This window comes from Cornus florida, unplaced genomic scaffold (assembly GCF_030987335.1).
Source record: "Cornus florida cultivar Cherokee Brave unplaced genomic scaffold, ASM3098733v1 CherokeeBrave_3.0.0_Hap2_Chr04, whole genome shotgun sequence".
NCBI classification, from domain to species: Eukaryota; Viridiplantae; Streptophyta; class Magnoliopsida; order Cornales; family Cornaceae; genus Cornus; species Cornus florida.
The window spans coordinates 26,896,576-26,914,435 of record NW_026775574.1 but is presented as its reverse complement, the minus strand read 5'-3'; the positions used below and the strand labels follow the sequence as shown (position 1 = coordinate 26,914,435).

General features: G+C 37.6%; 1 protein-coding gene and 1 long non-coding RNA gene across 6 annotated transcripts in view; both read left to right on the top strand.

The window, feature by feature from the left end:
• LOC132303037 (uncharacterized) overlaps positions 1–10,390 on the top strand; it is a 40,211-nt gene extending 29,821 nt beyond the window's left edge. For 2 of the 5 annotated variants that reach the window (XM_059800064.1, XM_059800067.1), the window contains exons 12-13: positions 8,650–8,796; positions 10,060–10,390. In XM_059800064.1, coding sequence (XP_059656047.1) covers positions 8,650–8,794 — 145 coding nt within the window. In that variant the 3' untranslated portion in view covers positions 8,795–8,796; positions 10,060–10,390. The remainder of the gene's footprint in view (positions 1–8,649; positions 8,797–10,059) is intronic. The other 3 variants (XM_059800065.1, XM_059800069.1, XM_059800068.1) reach the window with 3 other exon arrangements.
• A 3,167-nt stretch (positions 10,391–13,557) lies between these two features.
• On the top strand, positions 13,558–16,513 carry LOC132303036 (uncharacterized). Its single transcript, XR_009481053.1, has 3 exons — positions 13,558–13,773; positions 13,977–14,054; positions 14,827–16,513. It is a non-coding gene; the product is annotated as an uncharacterized LOC132303036 (long non-coding RNA).
• Positions 16,514–17,860: the final 1,347 nt, after the last annotated feature.

The window sequence follows — 17,860 nt, the reverse complement described above, 5'->3', positions numbered from 1 at the left end:
TATACTCCAAACATATGCCCTCCTCTTAGTGAGAAAAAAGTCCACTTCTGAATTTAATTACTTGCAATCTGTAGACAATGCAAGATGTTACCACCAAGGGCTTAGCCCAAGCAGTACCTCCTCCTTCCAAATGGAAGGTTTGAGAGCGTCTCCAATGGAATAAATGGGTGCCTTCGTGAGTTTCCTACCAAGAAAAGACAATGCAAGGTATCTTTGTGAGTGGTGCGAGCAATGTAAAAGGGTCTCCTTTGCTTCATTGATCGAGTTCTGACATCCAACAATCTTATTTATTTACTTAATTTTTTATGAGGGGTCTTTAATAAGTTAAAGTAAGGATAAGGCATTCTTATAACTACACAAGAGGCAAAAAGAATGAAAATGGTACAAGTGTTAAATTTTGGATGCAGAAATAAGAAATGCAAATAGGAAAAGGGACGAGAGAGAGATGGAGAACACAGGCATAACATGGTTCGGCACTAAGGCCTACATCCATGGACAAAGAGCCACTAAGGGTTGCATTTTTATTATTCAGATATTTTTTGCTTGAGTACAAAGAGCCTATATATAGGCACGGTAAAGATAAGAAAATATAGAAGATGTACGATAGTCAAAGGAGACACCATGATTGGTAGAGGATTTTGGTCCACCATTATATATAAATATTTATAATTAGAAGGGAATTGACCGAATCACCATGATTGGTGGAAGATTTTGTTCGACAATTATATAGAAATATTTATATACTTCAACACTCCCGCTCAAGTTGGAGCATGGATATCATGAATGCCCAGCTTGCTAAAGAAATGCCTTGAAAGATGATGAGAAGGTGTCCAGAACAAAACCAGGAAATTCACTAGATCTTGCTGGGGAAAATGACCAGATCTTGTCGGGAAAAATAAACTGGAACTTGCCGGGGAAAATGGCTGGAACTAAGCCGGGAAAAGGCCAGAACTAAGCCTGGAAATGGTCGGAACTAAGCCAGGAAAAGCCGGAACAACATCGGGAAATGGCTGGAACTAAGTCGGGAAATGGCCAGAACAACGCCGGGAGGTTGGAACAACATCGGCGAATGCCGAGGTGATGAACCATCCGAAAAATGGACCGGAAGGGAAAGGAATGTGAAGACTTGGAGAATATGCTCTATAAGGATAATACCAATACTCCCCCTCAAATTCTAGATGAGACTACAAGAATATCTAGGCTCTAATGCCATGTTAAATTTTGGATGCGGAAATAAAAAATGCAAATAGACAAAGGGAAGAGAGAAAGATGGAGAACATAGGCATATACATGGTTCGGCACTAAGGCCTACATCCATGGACAAAGAGTTACTAAGGATTACATTTTTATTATTCAGATATTTTTTGCTTGAGTACAAAGAGCCTATATATAGGCACAGTAAAAGATAATATAGAAGGTGTACAACAGTCAAAGGAGGCACCGTGATTGGTGGAGGATTTTGCTCCACCGTTATAGTAGAAATATATAAAAAGAAGAGAAAAGAGAGAATTGCGTAAAGGCTTGAATGAGATGAATTACTCATTCACAGCTCTAGTATTTATAGATAAAATGAGCACATACTCGTATTACAAGAAAGAAAACTAAATCAAATCATTGCATATTCTTTGCCTAGACATATGCGTAAATAAAGTCAAATACATGATTTGTGGCTATTATATCTCACAGATAATATGGTAAATCACATCTCATGATTTGGGCCTATCATATCTCGGCTATTATGGTAAGTTATACCATAAATCATGGTATCATAACTGCTAACACTTCCCCTCAAGTTGGTGCATGAATATCTGAAACGCCCAACTTGGACAATGCATTCTCAAACACAATCTTGTTGACGCCCTTTGTAAGAATGTCTGCAAGCTGCTGAGAGCTTGTGACAAATTGAGTGCAAATTTGACCAGAGATGATCTTCTCTCGAATGAAGTGACGGTCCACCTCTATATGCTTAGTCCTTTCATGCTGAACGGGATTTGCTGCTATGCTAATGGCAGACTTGTTGTCGCAGTAGAGCGAGAATGGAAGCGACACTGGAAGGCATATGTCTGTCATCAAGATTTTCAGCCAAAGCAACTCACCTACCCCAAGAGCCATAGTCCTATACTCTGCCTCTGCACTAGATCGAGAGACAACATCCTACTTCTTACTGCGCCAAGTAACCAAGTTACCACCAATAGTGGTACAATAACCTGAAGTAGACCTCCTATCTGAAATTGATCTTGCATAATCAGCATCTGTCCAAGCCTCAACACGTAAGTGACCATGATTAGCAAACAAAATACCACAGCCTGGACACCCTTTTAAGTAGCGAAGAATCTGAATAGCTGCATCAAGGTGTGGGGCACGAGGAGAGTGCATGAATTGACTCACGACACTCACGGCATAAGCAATGTCAAGTCAAGTCATGGATAAATAGATGAGCTTCCCCACAAGTCGTTGATACTGACCAATATCTGATAACAACTCCCCCTCAGAATCAGCCAACCGATGATTCTGCTCAATCGGAGTATCAGCAGGACGAGCGCCAAGCTGACCAGAAGCAGAAAGCAAGTCAAGAACATACTTGCGTTGAGAGATGAAAATGCCAGTCTTGGAGCGAGCCACTTCAATGCCCAAGAAGTATCGTAGGGGACCAAGATCCTTAATCTCAAACTGACGGCCAAGATAGCTCTTAACCTTATTAGTTCCGGTAGTATCATCGCCGGTAAGAATAATATCATCGACATACACAATGAGAGCAACTGTCTTACCGCTTGAATGACGTAAAAATAAGGTATGATCAACTGCACTTTAATGGAAACCAAACTTGAGCATAGCAGTGCCAAAGCGATCAGACCAAGCTCGAGGAGATTGCTTGAGGCCATATAGAGAACGACGAAGACGACATACCATACCAGAATGAGCAGGAGAACGAAAGCCCGGAGGAGGAACCATGTACACCTCCTCCTGCAAATCACCATTAAGAAAGGCATTCTTGACATCTAACTGAAATAGAGGCCAAGATCGAATTGCAGCAACGGAAAATAATACACGGATGGTATTCATCTTGGCAACAGGGGCAAAAGTCTCTTGATAATCTATGCCATAAGTCTGAGCATAACCCTTGGCAACCAATCGGGCCTTGTAACGAGCAACTGACCCATCTGGATTATGCTTGACTGTAAACACCCAACGACAACCCACAGCCTTTCGTCTAATAGGAAGCGGAACCATGTCCCAAGTCTGATTTTTCTGAAGTGCTTGTAGTTCTTCTGTCATAGCATCACGCCATTGAGGTTGTGCTAGCGCATCTGCAACACTGGAAGGAACAGTAACCGAGGCAACAGAAACAAGAAAACTCCGATAGGAGGGTGAGAGAGCATAATCAGAAACAAAATTAGAAATAGGGTAAGTACAAGAACGTTTATCCTTTCGAAGAGCAATGGGGCGATCATCAAGCGAAACAATAGCTTGAGAAGGCGGAGCTGGTGCCGAAGGAACAGGGCAGTCGATCGTGGGAGTAGAAGCTTATACCTGTTGTCTCCGATTATAAACCTGTGAAAAAGGAACAATTCCCCCTGCTGGAAGGGTATCACGAGGAGGAATTATAGAAGAAGAAACAGGTAATGGTAGAGGAGTTGAAGACGGAAGAAGGTGATCATCCATTATATTCAATCGGAACCATTCACTCTGAGAACCAACTGAACCACTATAGTATGGTGTATACTCAAAGAAAAAAACATCCATGGATATAAATCGCCGACGACTAGGAGGATGGTAACACCTATAACCTTTTTGAGAGAGAATAACCCAAAAACACACACTTTAAAGCCTTGGGGTCAAGCTTTGTACGAGTTTGCCCCAACTATTGAACAAAGCACACACACCCGAAGACTCGTGGAGGAATCAAAAATAGAGATGAATTGGGATGTAAGATTGAGAGTGGGGCTGCAAAATTAAGAATCCTAGGAGTCCTATTAATGATGTAAACAGCGGTAAGAACTGCATCTCCCCAAAATGATTGGGGAACATTCATGCCAATGCAGATTGCTCTGGCTAAGTCAAGGATGTGGCGATTCTTTCTCTCAGAACGACCATTCTGTTGAGGAGTTTTAACATTAGCCAGCTGATGGCAATCCCAAATTCTGTACATAACCGTTGTACCTCCCCATAAGTGTACTCTGTACCCTGGTCAGATCGGAATTTTTTAATGGTACGACCAAATTGAGTCTGAACCATTGTCATAAAATTTTTAAAAATGGTGTATACCTCATTTTTGGTTTTCATAAGATAAACCCAAGTAACACGACTATGATCATCAATGAACAACACGAAATATCGAAATCCAAGACTAGAAGTAACTAGGCAAGGACCCCACACATCTGAATGAACAAGATCAAAAGGTGTTAAAGCAGTTATATTACTACTAGCAGGATAATTGGAACGAACATGTTTAGCCATATGACATGTTTCACAGGATAAATCTGACACTGCCACGTTACAAAATAAGGAAGGAAATAAATGTTTCAAATAACCAAAAGAAATATGTCCTAAACGCATGTGCCAACGCATAAGCTGGGCTTTATTAGATGAAACAATATTAGAAAATGAAGCTGAATGTGCTTGCGGTGACAAAGGAGCATCCAACAGGTATAAACCGTCCACTTCACGCCCACTGCCAATCGTCCGTTTCGACACCACCAGATCTTGAAATATACAATGAGAGGGAAAGAACGTTACACTACAATTTAATTGTTTGGTAACGCTACTAACAGAAATAAGATTTGTAGTCAACTTTGGAACATGAAGTGTATTTGACGAAGTTAATGAAGGAGTAACTGATATGTGACCCTTCCCAGCAATGGAAGATGGAGAGCCATCTGCAAGGCGGACCTTGCATTGGCTAGAGTAGATAGTATAAGATTGGAAGAGTGAGGACATACTAGTCATATTGTTTGAAGCACCAGAATCAATGATCCATGGTGTTGAAGATGTAGATACGCTATATGTAGATGCAATCGTACCTGAGTGGGCATAAGTGGAGGTTGGCTGAGATGATGCCTCCATTTGGTTGAAGAATTGCTTGAACTTGTCCAAATCAGCTTGAGTCAAGGTAACTGTGGCAGAAGATGTAGAGGCAGGGTTGTCAAGAGTTGACAACGAGACTGGTTGTCTAACAGAATGTGCAGAGGATCGAGGCTGTTGTTTCTGTCGCGGTGGACGTCCATGTAGAGCATAACAACGAGATTTGATGTGACCAATTTTTCCGCAATGGTCACACAATCCACGTTGTCGTCCCAGAGGAGGATCGGTGGTAGTGCTCTGAACTGACTGGGATGGTGAAGTTCCTGAAAGGTTGGGAATCCGAACTGCCATAGCAGAACGATCAACAGAAGCAACACCTAATGGATAAGTCCGGCGGCTCTCATCTGACAACACATAGGAATATGCATCCTCAAGAGTAGGGAATGAAGATAAGCCTAATAAATGAACACGAGCATACTCAAACTCGTCGTTCAACCCGGTAAGCAATTGAAACACTCGATTCTTCTCCACAATTCCTGTAAATAAAACTGCATCATCTGGATCCTTCCAAGAGTGGAAGGAATCATAATATGACATCTTCTCCCAAATAGCACGAAGCTTGGCGATGTAACCTGAAACAGTCACCCTGAGAAATCCTGGTGATATCTCGCCCCAGCTGGAAAATTTGTGCATTATTCTGCCTCTGAGAATAAGTGCGTTGAACTGAATCCCAAATCTGTTTAGCAGTCTTCATAAACATATAGCAAACAGCTATGTTTGGTTGCATCGAATTGACTAGCCAAGACATAATCATAGCGTTATCTGCAAACCACTGTGGATATGCCTTCTCTGACTCAGCTGGCTCTTTCTCAGAACCAGTAATATAGTCAATCTTGCCTTTGCCACCAATGAACATCTTGGCAGACTGTGCCCAAATCAAATAGTTGGAACCATCCAACTTCACTATGGTGATTTGAAGTCCTGGATTTTCTTATGAGTTTGGTGGGAAAAATGGCACCACCACCTACAGAACGTGAGCCAAGAGAATTAACAGTCGAGGACCCTGAATCTGCCATAATTTGTCACATGACAATAAAAAGAACTCCAAAAACACCACAAATTCTGTTAATAAATCAAAGGGTCTCCTCAGACCATAAACAATGTCTCCTCAGACCATTCCCGAAAAATCCAAATACATACCTTTTTTTTAAGGAGCGCTGCCCGCTTACATATAGCCAAACAGCCTCCTTCTTAATATTCGGAACCTCTTTGTAAACTAATTTTTTTTTAGCCAAGCCCTTATAGGTGTTGGAAACCAACTATCCCAATTTACCCAACCCTAGAAGAGCGAAAAAGAAATTGTAAAACTTAAAAATACCTGTTTTCGATCACAAAATAGCAACACAGAAAAACATGTGTAGGCAACGTCACACGATGTCACAAACAGCCTAAGGTAGCTGTCGTACAAGTAGCAAGGTTGCTGAAAGGTGTGGAAATTCGCAGCTCTAGTATTTATAGATAAAATGAGCACATGCTCATATTACAAGAAAGGAAACTAAATCAAATCATTGCATATTCTATGCCTAGACATATGCGTAAATAAAGTCAAATACATGATTTGTGGCTATCATATCTCACAGATAATATGGTAAATCAAATCCCATGATTTGGGCCTATCATATCTCGGCTATTATGGTAAGTTATACCATAAATCGTGGTATCATAAATGCTAACAGTTATATAGTAAAATTTATAATTGGAAGGAAATTGACCGGCACCGGATCACCAATCATGGTGGAGGATTTTGCTCCACAATTATATAGAAATATGTATATATTTCAACTATATGCACATCCAATATACCTCTGCTCAGTGGATGGTGATATCTTTTTTTGTAACATTTGGGTGGGTGGTTGATCTGATAATGGTTGAAAACTTGCTGACGAAGTGATGGTGAACTGGGTTAGAATCAGAAGACCGGCTTTCTCCACATCCCCATGCCTATTCAGATGTTTGATTTTGCATGGTTTCCCTAGTGTTAGAGCTCTCCTGTGGACAGTTTCCCTCATGGAAGTTAGCATGCATTCCCTAGTGCATATCTGATCTACGGCATGATTGTCTATCAGTTTTTTGTCAGCCTAAGATCTGAGTCATCCATCGAGAGCATCATATCTTTGCTTCATTGCACTTTGTAGGATGGTGGTAAAAGAGTCGAGAGCGAAGTAATTTCCTAGAATAGCCATATCATCCAAGTAATCACACAAGCATAACATCTTTCTTTATTGATACTTTCTAGGAAATAGTGGTAAAATAGTTGGCATCATAGAATTCTGCCATTTTGGCAGCAATTTTGGTGAGGCAGAACAATTTTTTGGATTGTTAAAGACACGTAAAATTTAGTGAAGACTGATATGCTTTGAAGTCTCTATGTAGCTTGTTTCAAAGACATTTTTCTCCTAGACAATCGGAATTAGTTGAGGTGTCTTGGTCTGTTTCATTTATACACAACTGAAAAAATCAGTCTTCTGGGATAATGGACAGTTGCTTGTTTTTCTTTTTGAACTTTGAGGTTGGGGGGGAGAGATGAATCCAGTTTTAATCTTGTTCACCCCCGGTCCCTACTGTCCCTTTTCTCCATATCATCAACATTTATCCACAAATAAGCCTCTATGTATGACATCCTTTCACTCTTTCTGTTCCCTTCACTGGTTGATTGACAAGCCCACTGGCCTCTGGAGCAATACTGTAACTTCAAGGCATGCCACTAGCCCAGGTGCTCGCTATGAAGGCTATGAGCCTTACAACTGGCTAAACGAACTTTTTTTATAGCTTGAAAACTTTCTTGACCTCAGACTTGAACTGCACTAAACTAGCAGTCTGATCAGATATGGCAGACGTATAAAGCACAAATCATATTAGTATAATTATTCCAATATCAATTAAAAAAAAAAAAAATCACAATATTCACATGTAAAATACATATAAGTCGACAACTGAGTAAATATTAAAACTAATTAAACCTCAATGACTTAAGACTGATTGAACTCTTCAAAACTCACTCAGTTTGTGGATCTATTTTAGGCAATGGCTATTAGGCGACTTTATCAGACCTCTTACATTATGTGTTTCCAACATTATCTCCTTGGGTCACCCTGGCACAACCTCATCAACGGACTGTTCCTTATTTTTAGTGTTAGTCAATGTAAATAAAATTTAAGTTATTTTTAGTGTTGGTCAATGTAAGTTACTTTTAGTGTTAGATGCTGATCCTTCAATCCTGCGCCTAGTTGATATTTAGAAACCATTCCACAGTGAGTCATTTATCCCCATCCATATTTTAATCTTGTTTCTGGGTTGATATAAATGGCCCTTTCAACACTAGTAGGTATTTTGATATAGTGATATATCACAATGTTACCTTCATTTCATAACGAGATTGAAATTATGCATGAATAAGAATTTATTAAAACACCGATACAGCTGTGGAGTGAAGCAGATGACTCTATGAATTTCATTGAAATTTGAATTCTTGTATTGCAACCACGATGTGGTTGTGACTGCTATTTGCTTCAGCTGTTGCTGAATTTCTGTCATCTTTCTCAGCTATTATGAATTCTTTCATGTCAGATTTGAGCATCCTCTTTTGATAGAGGGAAGAGACAAAAGCGAGTGGGTTCTTCCTATAACCGTGCATGCACCTCCACCGGGGACTCAAGCGCACATCCGAAATGAGAAGAATCTCTCTTTTGAACCATTGTGGGCTCATAATTGAAAGTAAAGAAACCCTCCCCTGCTTTTTTTTCCCTACTTTTCATATCTAAATATTCTTGCATCTCTCTCTATACACACGCACACCCAGAGCCATATATTCTTTGTTTAATATATTTTATTAAGAGAATTCTTATTGGCATGAAATCTAAACATAATAAGATGGTATTATTCATCAGATAATTGAACCCACCCCACCCCACCCCACCCCAAGTCAAGTCATTTTTATTTTTAATTTTTTTCCTCAGTACAATCCAAGAATGCGTATAATTCATTCTTTCGTCATCATGTTGTCCTGTGAATAGGAGAAACCAATTCACTTTGTTGGACAACATATCTATCATTAGATTTAAACACAAACTAAGCGGATTCTATCTATTTTCATGGTACAAGAAAGTGACTCCCCTCTCTCTGCTGACATCTTGCAAAACCACAAAAAAGAGACATAACTATGCGAGGAATGCAATTACAATCCCCCTTCCTCCTTTCTTATTGTTGTTTTCCCCCCATATTGGCAGGGTGGAATAACACAGTGGAGCTTAATGAATGCGTTTGTGCATCAAGATCTCATTGGAATTGTCTTTGTGTTTCACCACTTGTGAGTCACGGTTCCCCAAACATGACACTTTTTATGGGACGGAGGGAGTAGTCCAAATAATTTGATCATCTGTCTCAGCAGAGAAGTCGGGTTCTTCAGGTTTCTGTAATTTTGGCAGCCCCACACCTTTAACCTTCTGAGCTCCTTTCCTAGTGTTTGCAGCAAATCTTGAAGCCAATATTGTGACTCCAAGTTTTGGTTTTGTCTCACTGGAACTCACAAGATCATGGTCCTGTTCCTTTAGCCCAGATCCACTAGCCACATTATCATCCAAAACAAAGGACTCCATTGTAGTGAGATCTTTTGACATCCTTCTCCTCTTGTACCGTCTCCAAGCAGCCTGTATAAAGCCCACAATGGTTCTCATCCAAACAAAGAACATTAGGAAATTTTTGTAGGCATCTCTCTCTATACACGCGCACACCCGGATGCATATATATCTATATATATATATATATTTCCTAGTTGGTACTCACACACACTTGTCTCTTTTGAGACTTAAACCCCTAATCTCCCTTTGAAAAGTAAGAGGCTGATACCGTTAGGTCACTGGATTGTTGGTAACCGGATGCATCTATATCTGTCAGCTATAGTACTCAGTGTCTGTTTTGGTTGCATATCTCCGAGAAGTCGCCTAAAATTGCTGATTTGCCTTCACTGTATTGTTTCAGCAGGTGATATGTTCTCTGAAGAGATTTTGTGGAATGGGAAATCAAAATGTTGCAGTGCTTTGAAGAGGTGACAAGATGGACTTTTGCTGCTGCTACCTTGTTATGTGTGATCCTAGAATATAATCTCTAGCCAAGCGGATTCTCTTTTTTAATTTATTTATTTATTTTGGGTTAATGAATGTAAAGGTTGAAATGGATTTTTTTAAAATTTTTGAATTTCTTTATGATCTTTCTCTCATTTTGTGATGATAAATATCCTATTGTCAATGATTCCAGTTCATTTCAGCTTCTCGAAATTATAGAAATAATGAATTAACATCCTTTGAACTCTTGGATTTAAATGGTGCATATTGCGATTTGACCTCCTAAATACAGATTCAAATTTGAAAAGAGAAATGAGCGGGTGTTTGGTTAATTTCAAATTAGGAATTCATTTGTAATCAATATTCTATTCCAATATCAACAGGCCAGTGGCCTAGCGGTACTAAGCCACTACTTTGAAAAGAGAGGTCAGGGGTTCGAGCCTTAGTGGAGGCATGTGTGTGTGAGTACCCAATTTAGAAAAAAAAAAAAAAAAAAAAAAAATTCTTTTCCATTTTTGGATTCACCGTGGATCAATTTTTAAATATTCATTTGTAACTGGTAAACAATTCCTATTCTCTTATTTGGAATAAACCATTCATTTAATCATGAAATAAAAAACAACTGTGTTTGTCATATAAGTGGATCATTACACAAAAAATATCTGTGTATAAATAAATATAGGGTAAAATGCAAGAAACCCCCCAGACTATGGGGAAATCTATAATTAACTTCCTGAACTTTCAAAAATGCAAGAAACTTCCTGAATTATGCAAAATTGTTGCAGATCACTCCATTCGTTCAACGTCCGGTGATATATGGCCGTTAAAATTAGTTTATTAAATTTAAATGACCATACTGCCCATAGAAGCATGAAAGGACAATAATACCCTTAATTTTAGAACACCGACCAAACAATCCTTTATCAAAATTTCCCAAAATCCACTACTCTGATTCTCTGAATCGTCCCTGTAACACGCGAAGTCTTAAAGGCGTTCTCAATTTCCTAGTTTGGGGGATCGTATGGTTTTATGGCAAAGATGAGTTCATTAAAATCTAGTAAGACAAGATCATCGATTCACCGCATGTCAAACTGTAACACAGGGGATGGAATGGTCCGATGACTATACAAAGGACGGAATGGCGAGAAGCAAGAACTGCCAGTGAACAGGACGTCATGATGCGACAGTATTTCAAGCATCCCATAAATTTTCAAATTGATCAAGAAGGAGACAAAATATTGCAGCCAATCGCCGCCGATCTGTCCGTGCGACCCTCTGCCTTGCCGTCGCCGCACCAGTAGTAAGCCTCGTCGCCAGCGACTGTTCCTCTCTCTCCGGGTCTCTTCTCAGTTCACGACCCGCCGATCTCTTAAACTATCGCCAGAAAAGTATGCATAAATTCCAGCTTCGGAGGTCCAAGCTGCATCCAATTTCTTCACCGCCGTTGAGAGTAATGGTCCGGCAACCCGTTTTATGCTTTTTAACAATTTCGGCGACTTGTTCAACCAGCTGCCATCGCTATCATCACCAGTCGTTCTTGCTCAGCTGCAGCCAATCGCTGCCGATCCGTCCGTGCCACCCTCTGCCTTGCCGTCGCCGCACCAGTAAGCCCCGTCACCGGCGACCTGTTCCTCTCTCTCCGGGTCTCTTCTCAGTTCACAACCAGCCGATCTCTTAAACTATCGTCAGAAAAGTATGCATAAATTCCAGCCTCGGAGGTCCAAGTTACATCCAATTTTTTCACCGCCATCAAGGACAACGCCGACCTCATCTGGCCACCGACGCCGACAAGTCTCTGGTCTAGACTCTAGACACAATGCGTCCGCCTTTTCTGGTCTCTTCTCTGCCAAAGCTCACATCACGAACTCTGCAAATCCATGACCGATGGCGACTCATGTTTTCTCTCTAGGAATTCGCTTCCGCAGTTTCAGTAGCCACCGGCGAATGAGAATTCCAATTGAAGGTGGTTACGTTGAAATTTCACCACTTGTCTTTGGTGTGCTGTCAATATCCCATTGGCTGTTGAGATTTTTTTTGCCACGTCAACAAATTAATATGACAATGCTTCAAACGGTGTAGTTTCATAATAAGAGCAAAAATGTCATTTACCTTTTTTAGTGACCTGATGGGGTAATATGCAACAAAATCAAAGTCCAAGAGATATTTTATAGTCCAGAAGGGATAGTTGCAAAATCCCCCACAGTCCAGGGGTTTCTCGCATTTTACCCATAAATATATGAGGGCAGGCCTTGGCACTAAGGTCACATTTGGAGGTCACACGTTATATTGGGATAACCCTTTATTTATATACAAATACATTAAAATTAATATATGAACATTTAAAGAAACATGTACAAAGCCAAATGTAAACATATATGTACGCACGTTTTGCTAGGTTGATGGGACTGCAAATTTCGTAAATAAAAATTGGTCAAATGTATCTTTGTTTTATTTTTAATTAGATAAGTATGTTATAGTTGCGAGACCAGCGTAAATTACATTTGAAAAGAGCAGACTTAAAAAATATATATATACATTTGAGAAAAACACGCTTAAAAATAAAAATAAAAGAGGGGGTGTTAAAATTAACGCTGCATGCATGCTCATCAATTGGTTCATGCATTGCACAGACATGGTATCTTAATTTCAAAGTTCTATAATCTTATTTTGATTCTTAAATATGCTTATTATTGTATGATTTGAACATTAAAATATGTTCTTGCAAATTTTTTTTTCTCGATTTGTAATTTTTTTTAATAAACTCATCATCTAATTTTTTATCAAAGAACTTCACTCAATTTGTAATTATTTTTAATAAATTTCTTTTATCTAATTTTTTACTAAAAAATTACTCTAAATGGTTTAAAAAGATGATCATTTAAAGAGAGTAAAAGAATTAATATTTACATCAAAATAACCTTTTATTTGAATCTTAATTTACTTGAAAGGAGAATCTTTTGTGAAATTATTTCCCAACTAGACGAAGTGATCTCCAAAATTTCAACGCTACTTCAGCAATCTCTTGGGGAGGGTCAATTACGGATGAATGAGATGATGGGCTATAGAATTTGAGAACCATTTTGTTTGTTACTTTGTTTTACAACATCATCGGTTCATGTTTTTGTACCATGTGTATTTGGTTGAGGTGATAGGGGGGTGGATGTAGTATTTTCCGGGATATATGGGTTAGTGTTTTGGTCTGGTTCAGCATTTAATGCAGTGGTTTGGAAAAGTTGGATGTTTGGCTGTGTGTAACGTGGTTTGGACAGATGCCTGCAGGGGACCTGTTGTCTGCCCTGGTGATGTAACTAAAGCAGTGTTTGTCATGATGGCTTTGATCGTCTCTATTCTCTCTCACTTTATATCTTTCACACATCAGTCTCATCTTCTCTCTCTCTCTCTCTCTCTCTCTCTCTCTCTCATCTCACGGTTATAAAGCCTGTATAAACCAAATTGCATAAATATTTGGAGTCCGGACCTGCCAAAGCCTCTATAAATCGGCAGAAGCGTGATTCCTTAATCCTTACCAAGTTCTCTCTCTCTCTACAATAGACGGAGATTTCGCTGGAAAACTCTCCCTTCTCCGGCTATTATTTGACATTTTCAGGCGATTACTGGTAGGAATCATCAGGTACTACTCCAGAGATCAACTACTGTGTGTAGTTTTTCTCTCTTCAAACATATATATATATATATATATATATGTATACATACATAATCGGTTCGTTTCTGTTCTTCTTCTTCTTCTTCTCCATTTTCTCTTTTTATATGATGTAATGATAATTCTCTGTTTTTTTTCCTCTTCCTCTCTCTGTATCTCTCGCCATTCACCAGCAAGCCACAGAAAGCAGTGAGGTTCCGTTAAGAAGATGGTCCGGATTTGGAGTGAAATCGGACCATGCGACGACAAAGGTATACCTCCTCCTCCTTCTTCATAGTTGTCTTTCATTTTTGAAAGCCATGAAGTGAGGGTTTTTTTTTTTTTTTTTTTTTTTTTTTTTTTTTTTTTCAGAGCTACATTTCTTGGTACTCTTGAAGCTGTAGTTTGATATCTTGAAAGTTGAAACTCTATAAGCTGTAGCTAGGGTTTTATTTGTACTTGATATGTTATGATTTCTTGAAACATTTTTATTTTTCTTTTATCAAGCACACTTTACTCATGACCCAAAGTTAAAGCCTTTCCTAAAATAATCTCACCGGCATAAACAATATAATTAGAAAACTAAGAAAAGGATGTGTATAAAACAATATAATTAGAAAACTAAGAAAAGGATGTGTATAAATATAAATGGAGATATGGGAAATGCAGAGAGCAGGGTTCCCTAATCTGTCCGGATTTTTCATTCCAACCATCTCTATGCATGTCGGTTTTATTTTTTATTTTTTGTTACAAATCTATTCATCTCTCTCTCTCTTTCTTCCTCACACTCTCTCCCTTCTCCATCACTTCACGGACTGTCCTCTCTCACTCTCATCTTCTCCATTTCTCAGACACTTGCACATTTTTTTTTACTTCTTTTTCTTTCTATTAAATCTTTATTCATATATTATTTTATTCATGTTTTGCATTCTTTTTTTTTGTTCCCCCTTCTGCTTTTTGTTAAGATGTGAATCAAAATGCTTCTAATTAAATATTTAAGTCTATGTTTTTAAATTTTGTTTAAGTTTTGTTCTCGTAATATAGGTTTTATTCTTGCAAAGAAGAAACAATTTGGATTGAGTAGAGCCGGAAAAAAGAGTAAGTTATTTTGTATTTATTATTTATTCTATTTTATTTATTTTTAGTTAAGCAAGGTTATTGTCGATTTGATAAATTTATGTAGCTGGTAAGGGAGACATTTCCCAAATGGATTTACTGCAACTTTTTGATAGTTTTAGAGAAGGATTGCAAAAGTTTAATTAATATTATAAAATTTTAAATTAGTATTATTGTCTAGTTCTATTAAAATTTTGTAAGTCTCTAAAACTGTCAATAGTTACAATCAATCCTATTAGACTTGGGAAAAGAAAACATAGAATAACCCAAAAAAAAATGAAAATAAAAAGTTCAAAGAATATTCAATATTAATTTAGTGGATAAATCAAATGAACAAATTGTCTCTTAATTTTGTTAATAAATTTTGACATATTTATTAGCTTATTTATTATATATTAAACAAAAAGAAAAATTGTAATTAAGAAAAATTGAGTTTTTGAAAACATAAAATTATTTTCACATTTACAAATCCTGTAGGCAAGGAAGAAGTGAATAGATTATCTGATACATCTTGTGCAGGTTACTTTGTCATCGGATTCTCGAAGATGAATTTAAATTTTATTTTTGGTGGTGGCTGTAAAGACATGCAGTATCTCACATCAAATTTGAATTGAAGAAGCAGCCAGGAGAATCTTTCACGCAGGGGTTATATTTTTCGAGCACGCATGGACTATATCTTTCATTCAGAGGAAAGAATCTTTAAAGCAGCTGAAAAGGATGGTAGACACTCTTGGCAGAATTGAGTCCCTATTAACAACTATATATAGTCCATTTTAGAACAATAACACTCAGTTTGATGGAGTTAACAAAGGCATTTCAATCCCTTTGACACGAGATAAATTGACTCTATTGCTTTTTGACTTATAAATGAACCCTATTTCACTCAGGAAGTTACTATTTTAACCACCTTTTAATCTCTTTACCAAACTCACCGACCACTGAAGAAGAATAGCAGTGTGAAAGCCATACAAGGAGATAAATAAATAAATATATATATTTACACAACGTGAGTTAAAAATTACACAGCGACGGATAAAAAATTTGCCGTATATTTTGTAATGTATCATTGAAAAAATTGTTTGTAATGTATCATTGAAAAAATTGTTTCCACCGACGGCAATCTTAGTTCCCTCACTAGCATAATCAGTGGCCCACTAATGCTCACGAGATTACAATCACTGCTGATTTCTGAGTTACGAGAGCCCCTACAGCGTAAGTGGGCGGTCAACAACAACCTCTGCCGCCACGATGATGTCATCTTCCTCAATGCGCGTGCCACGAGCATCCTCTACAACGTAAGCGGGCGGTCAACAACTACATCTGCCTTCACGATGATGTCATCTTCCTCGATGCGCGTGCCACGAGCATCCTTTGCAGCGTTGTTTGGGGTTCTTTGTTTTTTCATTTTAATTGTATATATATATATATATATACACACTCACATGTAACCACACACAATAAAATATTGAAGCTCTGTTTTTTCCTAGTTTTTTGTCTATATATTATCTTGGTCTTGCAGTGTTATAAATTTCCACAGTCCACTTTGTAATCAACTTACGAGAACGCTTAGTCAGTTCTTTTTGGAAAAAAAAAAAAAATTAATTGCATTTATTCATATATATGTGTGTGTGTGAGAGAGAGATAGAGAGCAAAGAATCAGTCCCATAGTCCACTTGTAATCAACTTACGAGTCCGCTTAGTCGATTTTTGGAAGAAATAAAAAATTGTATTTACATATATACATATATATATATATATATAGTACTAATTGAAGCTCTCTTTTTTCAATTAATTGCATACACAAACATATATATGTATATGTATATATGTATGTATGTATGAGCTACTAAGCAAAGAATCAGTCACCAACCAAGGACACTGGCTCTTAATATTTAATTTCCTAAAGAGGAAGCCAAATGACCGCGTTTAAATGATCAACAGAGAAAAGAAAAGGGGTGAACTAGCTTCTTACTGCTCACTTCATTGATAAAGATAATTAACCCGTAAATAAGTATCACAACATCTTCTTGTATAATTAACTCCAAACCCAATTATAATTAATAACCATGTCGACAGTTTTTTTTTTATTTTTTTATTTTTTATTTTATTATTATCAATCAGCTTTATTCTTTCTGTCTTACCAGCTATCTGTTCTCTCTCTCTTTATCTGTCTTTGGGTTTTATTTAATGGTCTATCTAAAAATTAAAAAGATAGTAATAATAATTCTCTTTCATTAGCCATTAACATAATATCAAGAAAATATTAAAAATATAAATGATTAATGTAAAATGTGTATAGAACCCAGGTAAAATGGAGGTTATTGGACCACTGTGAAGCACTAGTAAAAAATTTGAAAGATTGTAAAACCCTTCCTCGAACCAAAGAGTAATTTTACATTCCCACCCACTCGCACTTTACTTATCTTAGCAAAAATTGCTACTTATGCACCAAACCTTTTAATTAGTTTTTTTTTTTTTTTTAAAAATAAAATTAAAATAGGAAGAAATTAGAATAAAACGAAACAAGTAAATTAAAAGGAAATAAGATTTGAATGGAGTAGTTAAGGTTGAAAGTCAGATTTGGATTATTTTAAAGTTGAACATTACATATATCGGGTTAAGTTCGAACTGCACCTCTACTCTCTAGTGTCTCGTCAAGAATACAACATAAACAAGTTGTGCATGTCAAAGTTGTGATTCAGAAAGCATAAGGTGAAAATAAATACTAAAATAAACGATATAGACATGCATATAGTATATTGATATAGAGTTGCAGTAAACGAGTCCAATTGATGTAAAGATACAAATTTTTTATCTCATTCATCTTCAGTCCTATTGCCACAAACACAATAATAATTATTATAAAACACTAGTCCTCCGTTTGGTTGTAGGATAGAAAACGAATGGAGGGGGGAGGGAGATGGATGTATGAGCCAACCTTAGGGAAGGAGAGTTTCCCTTC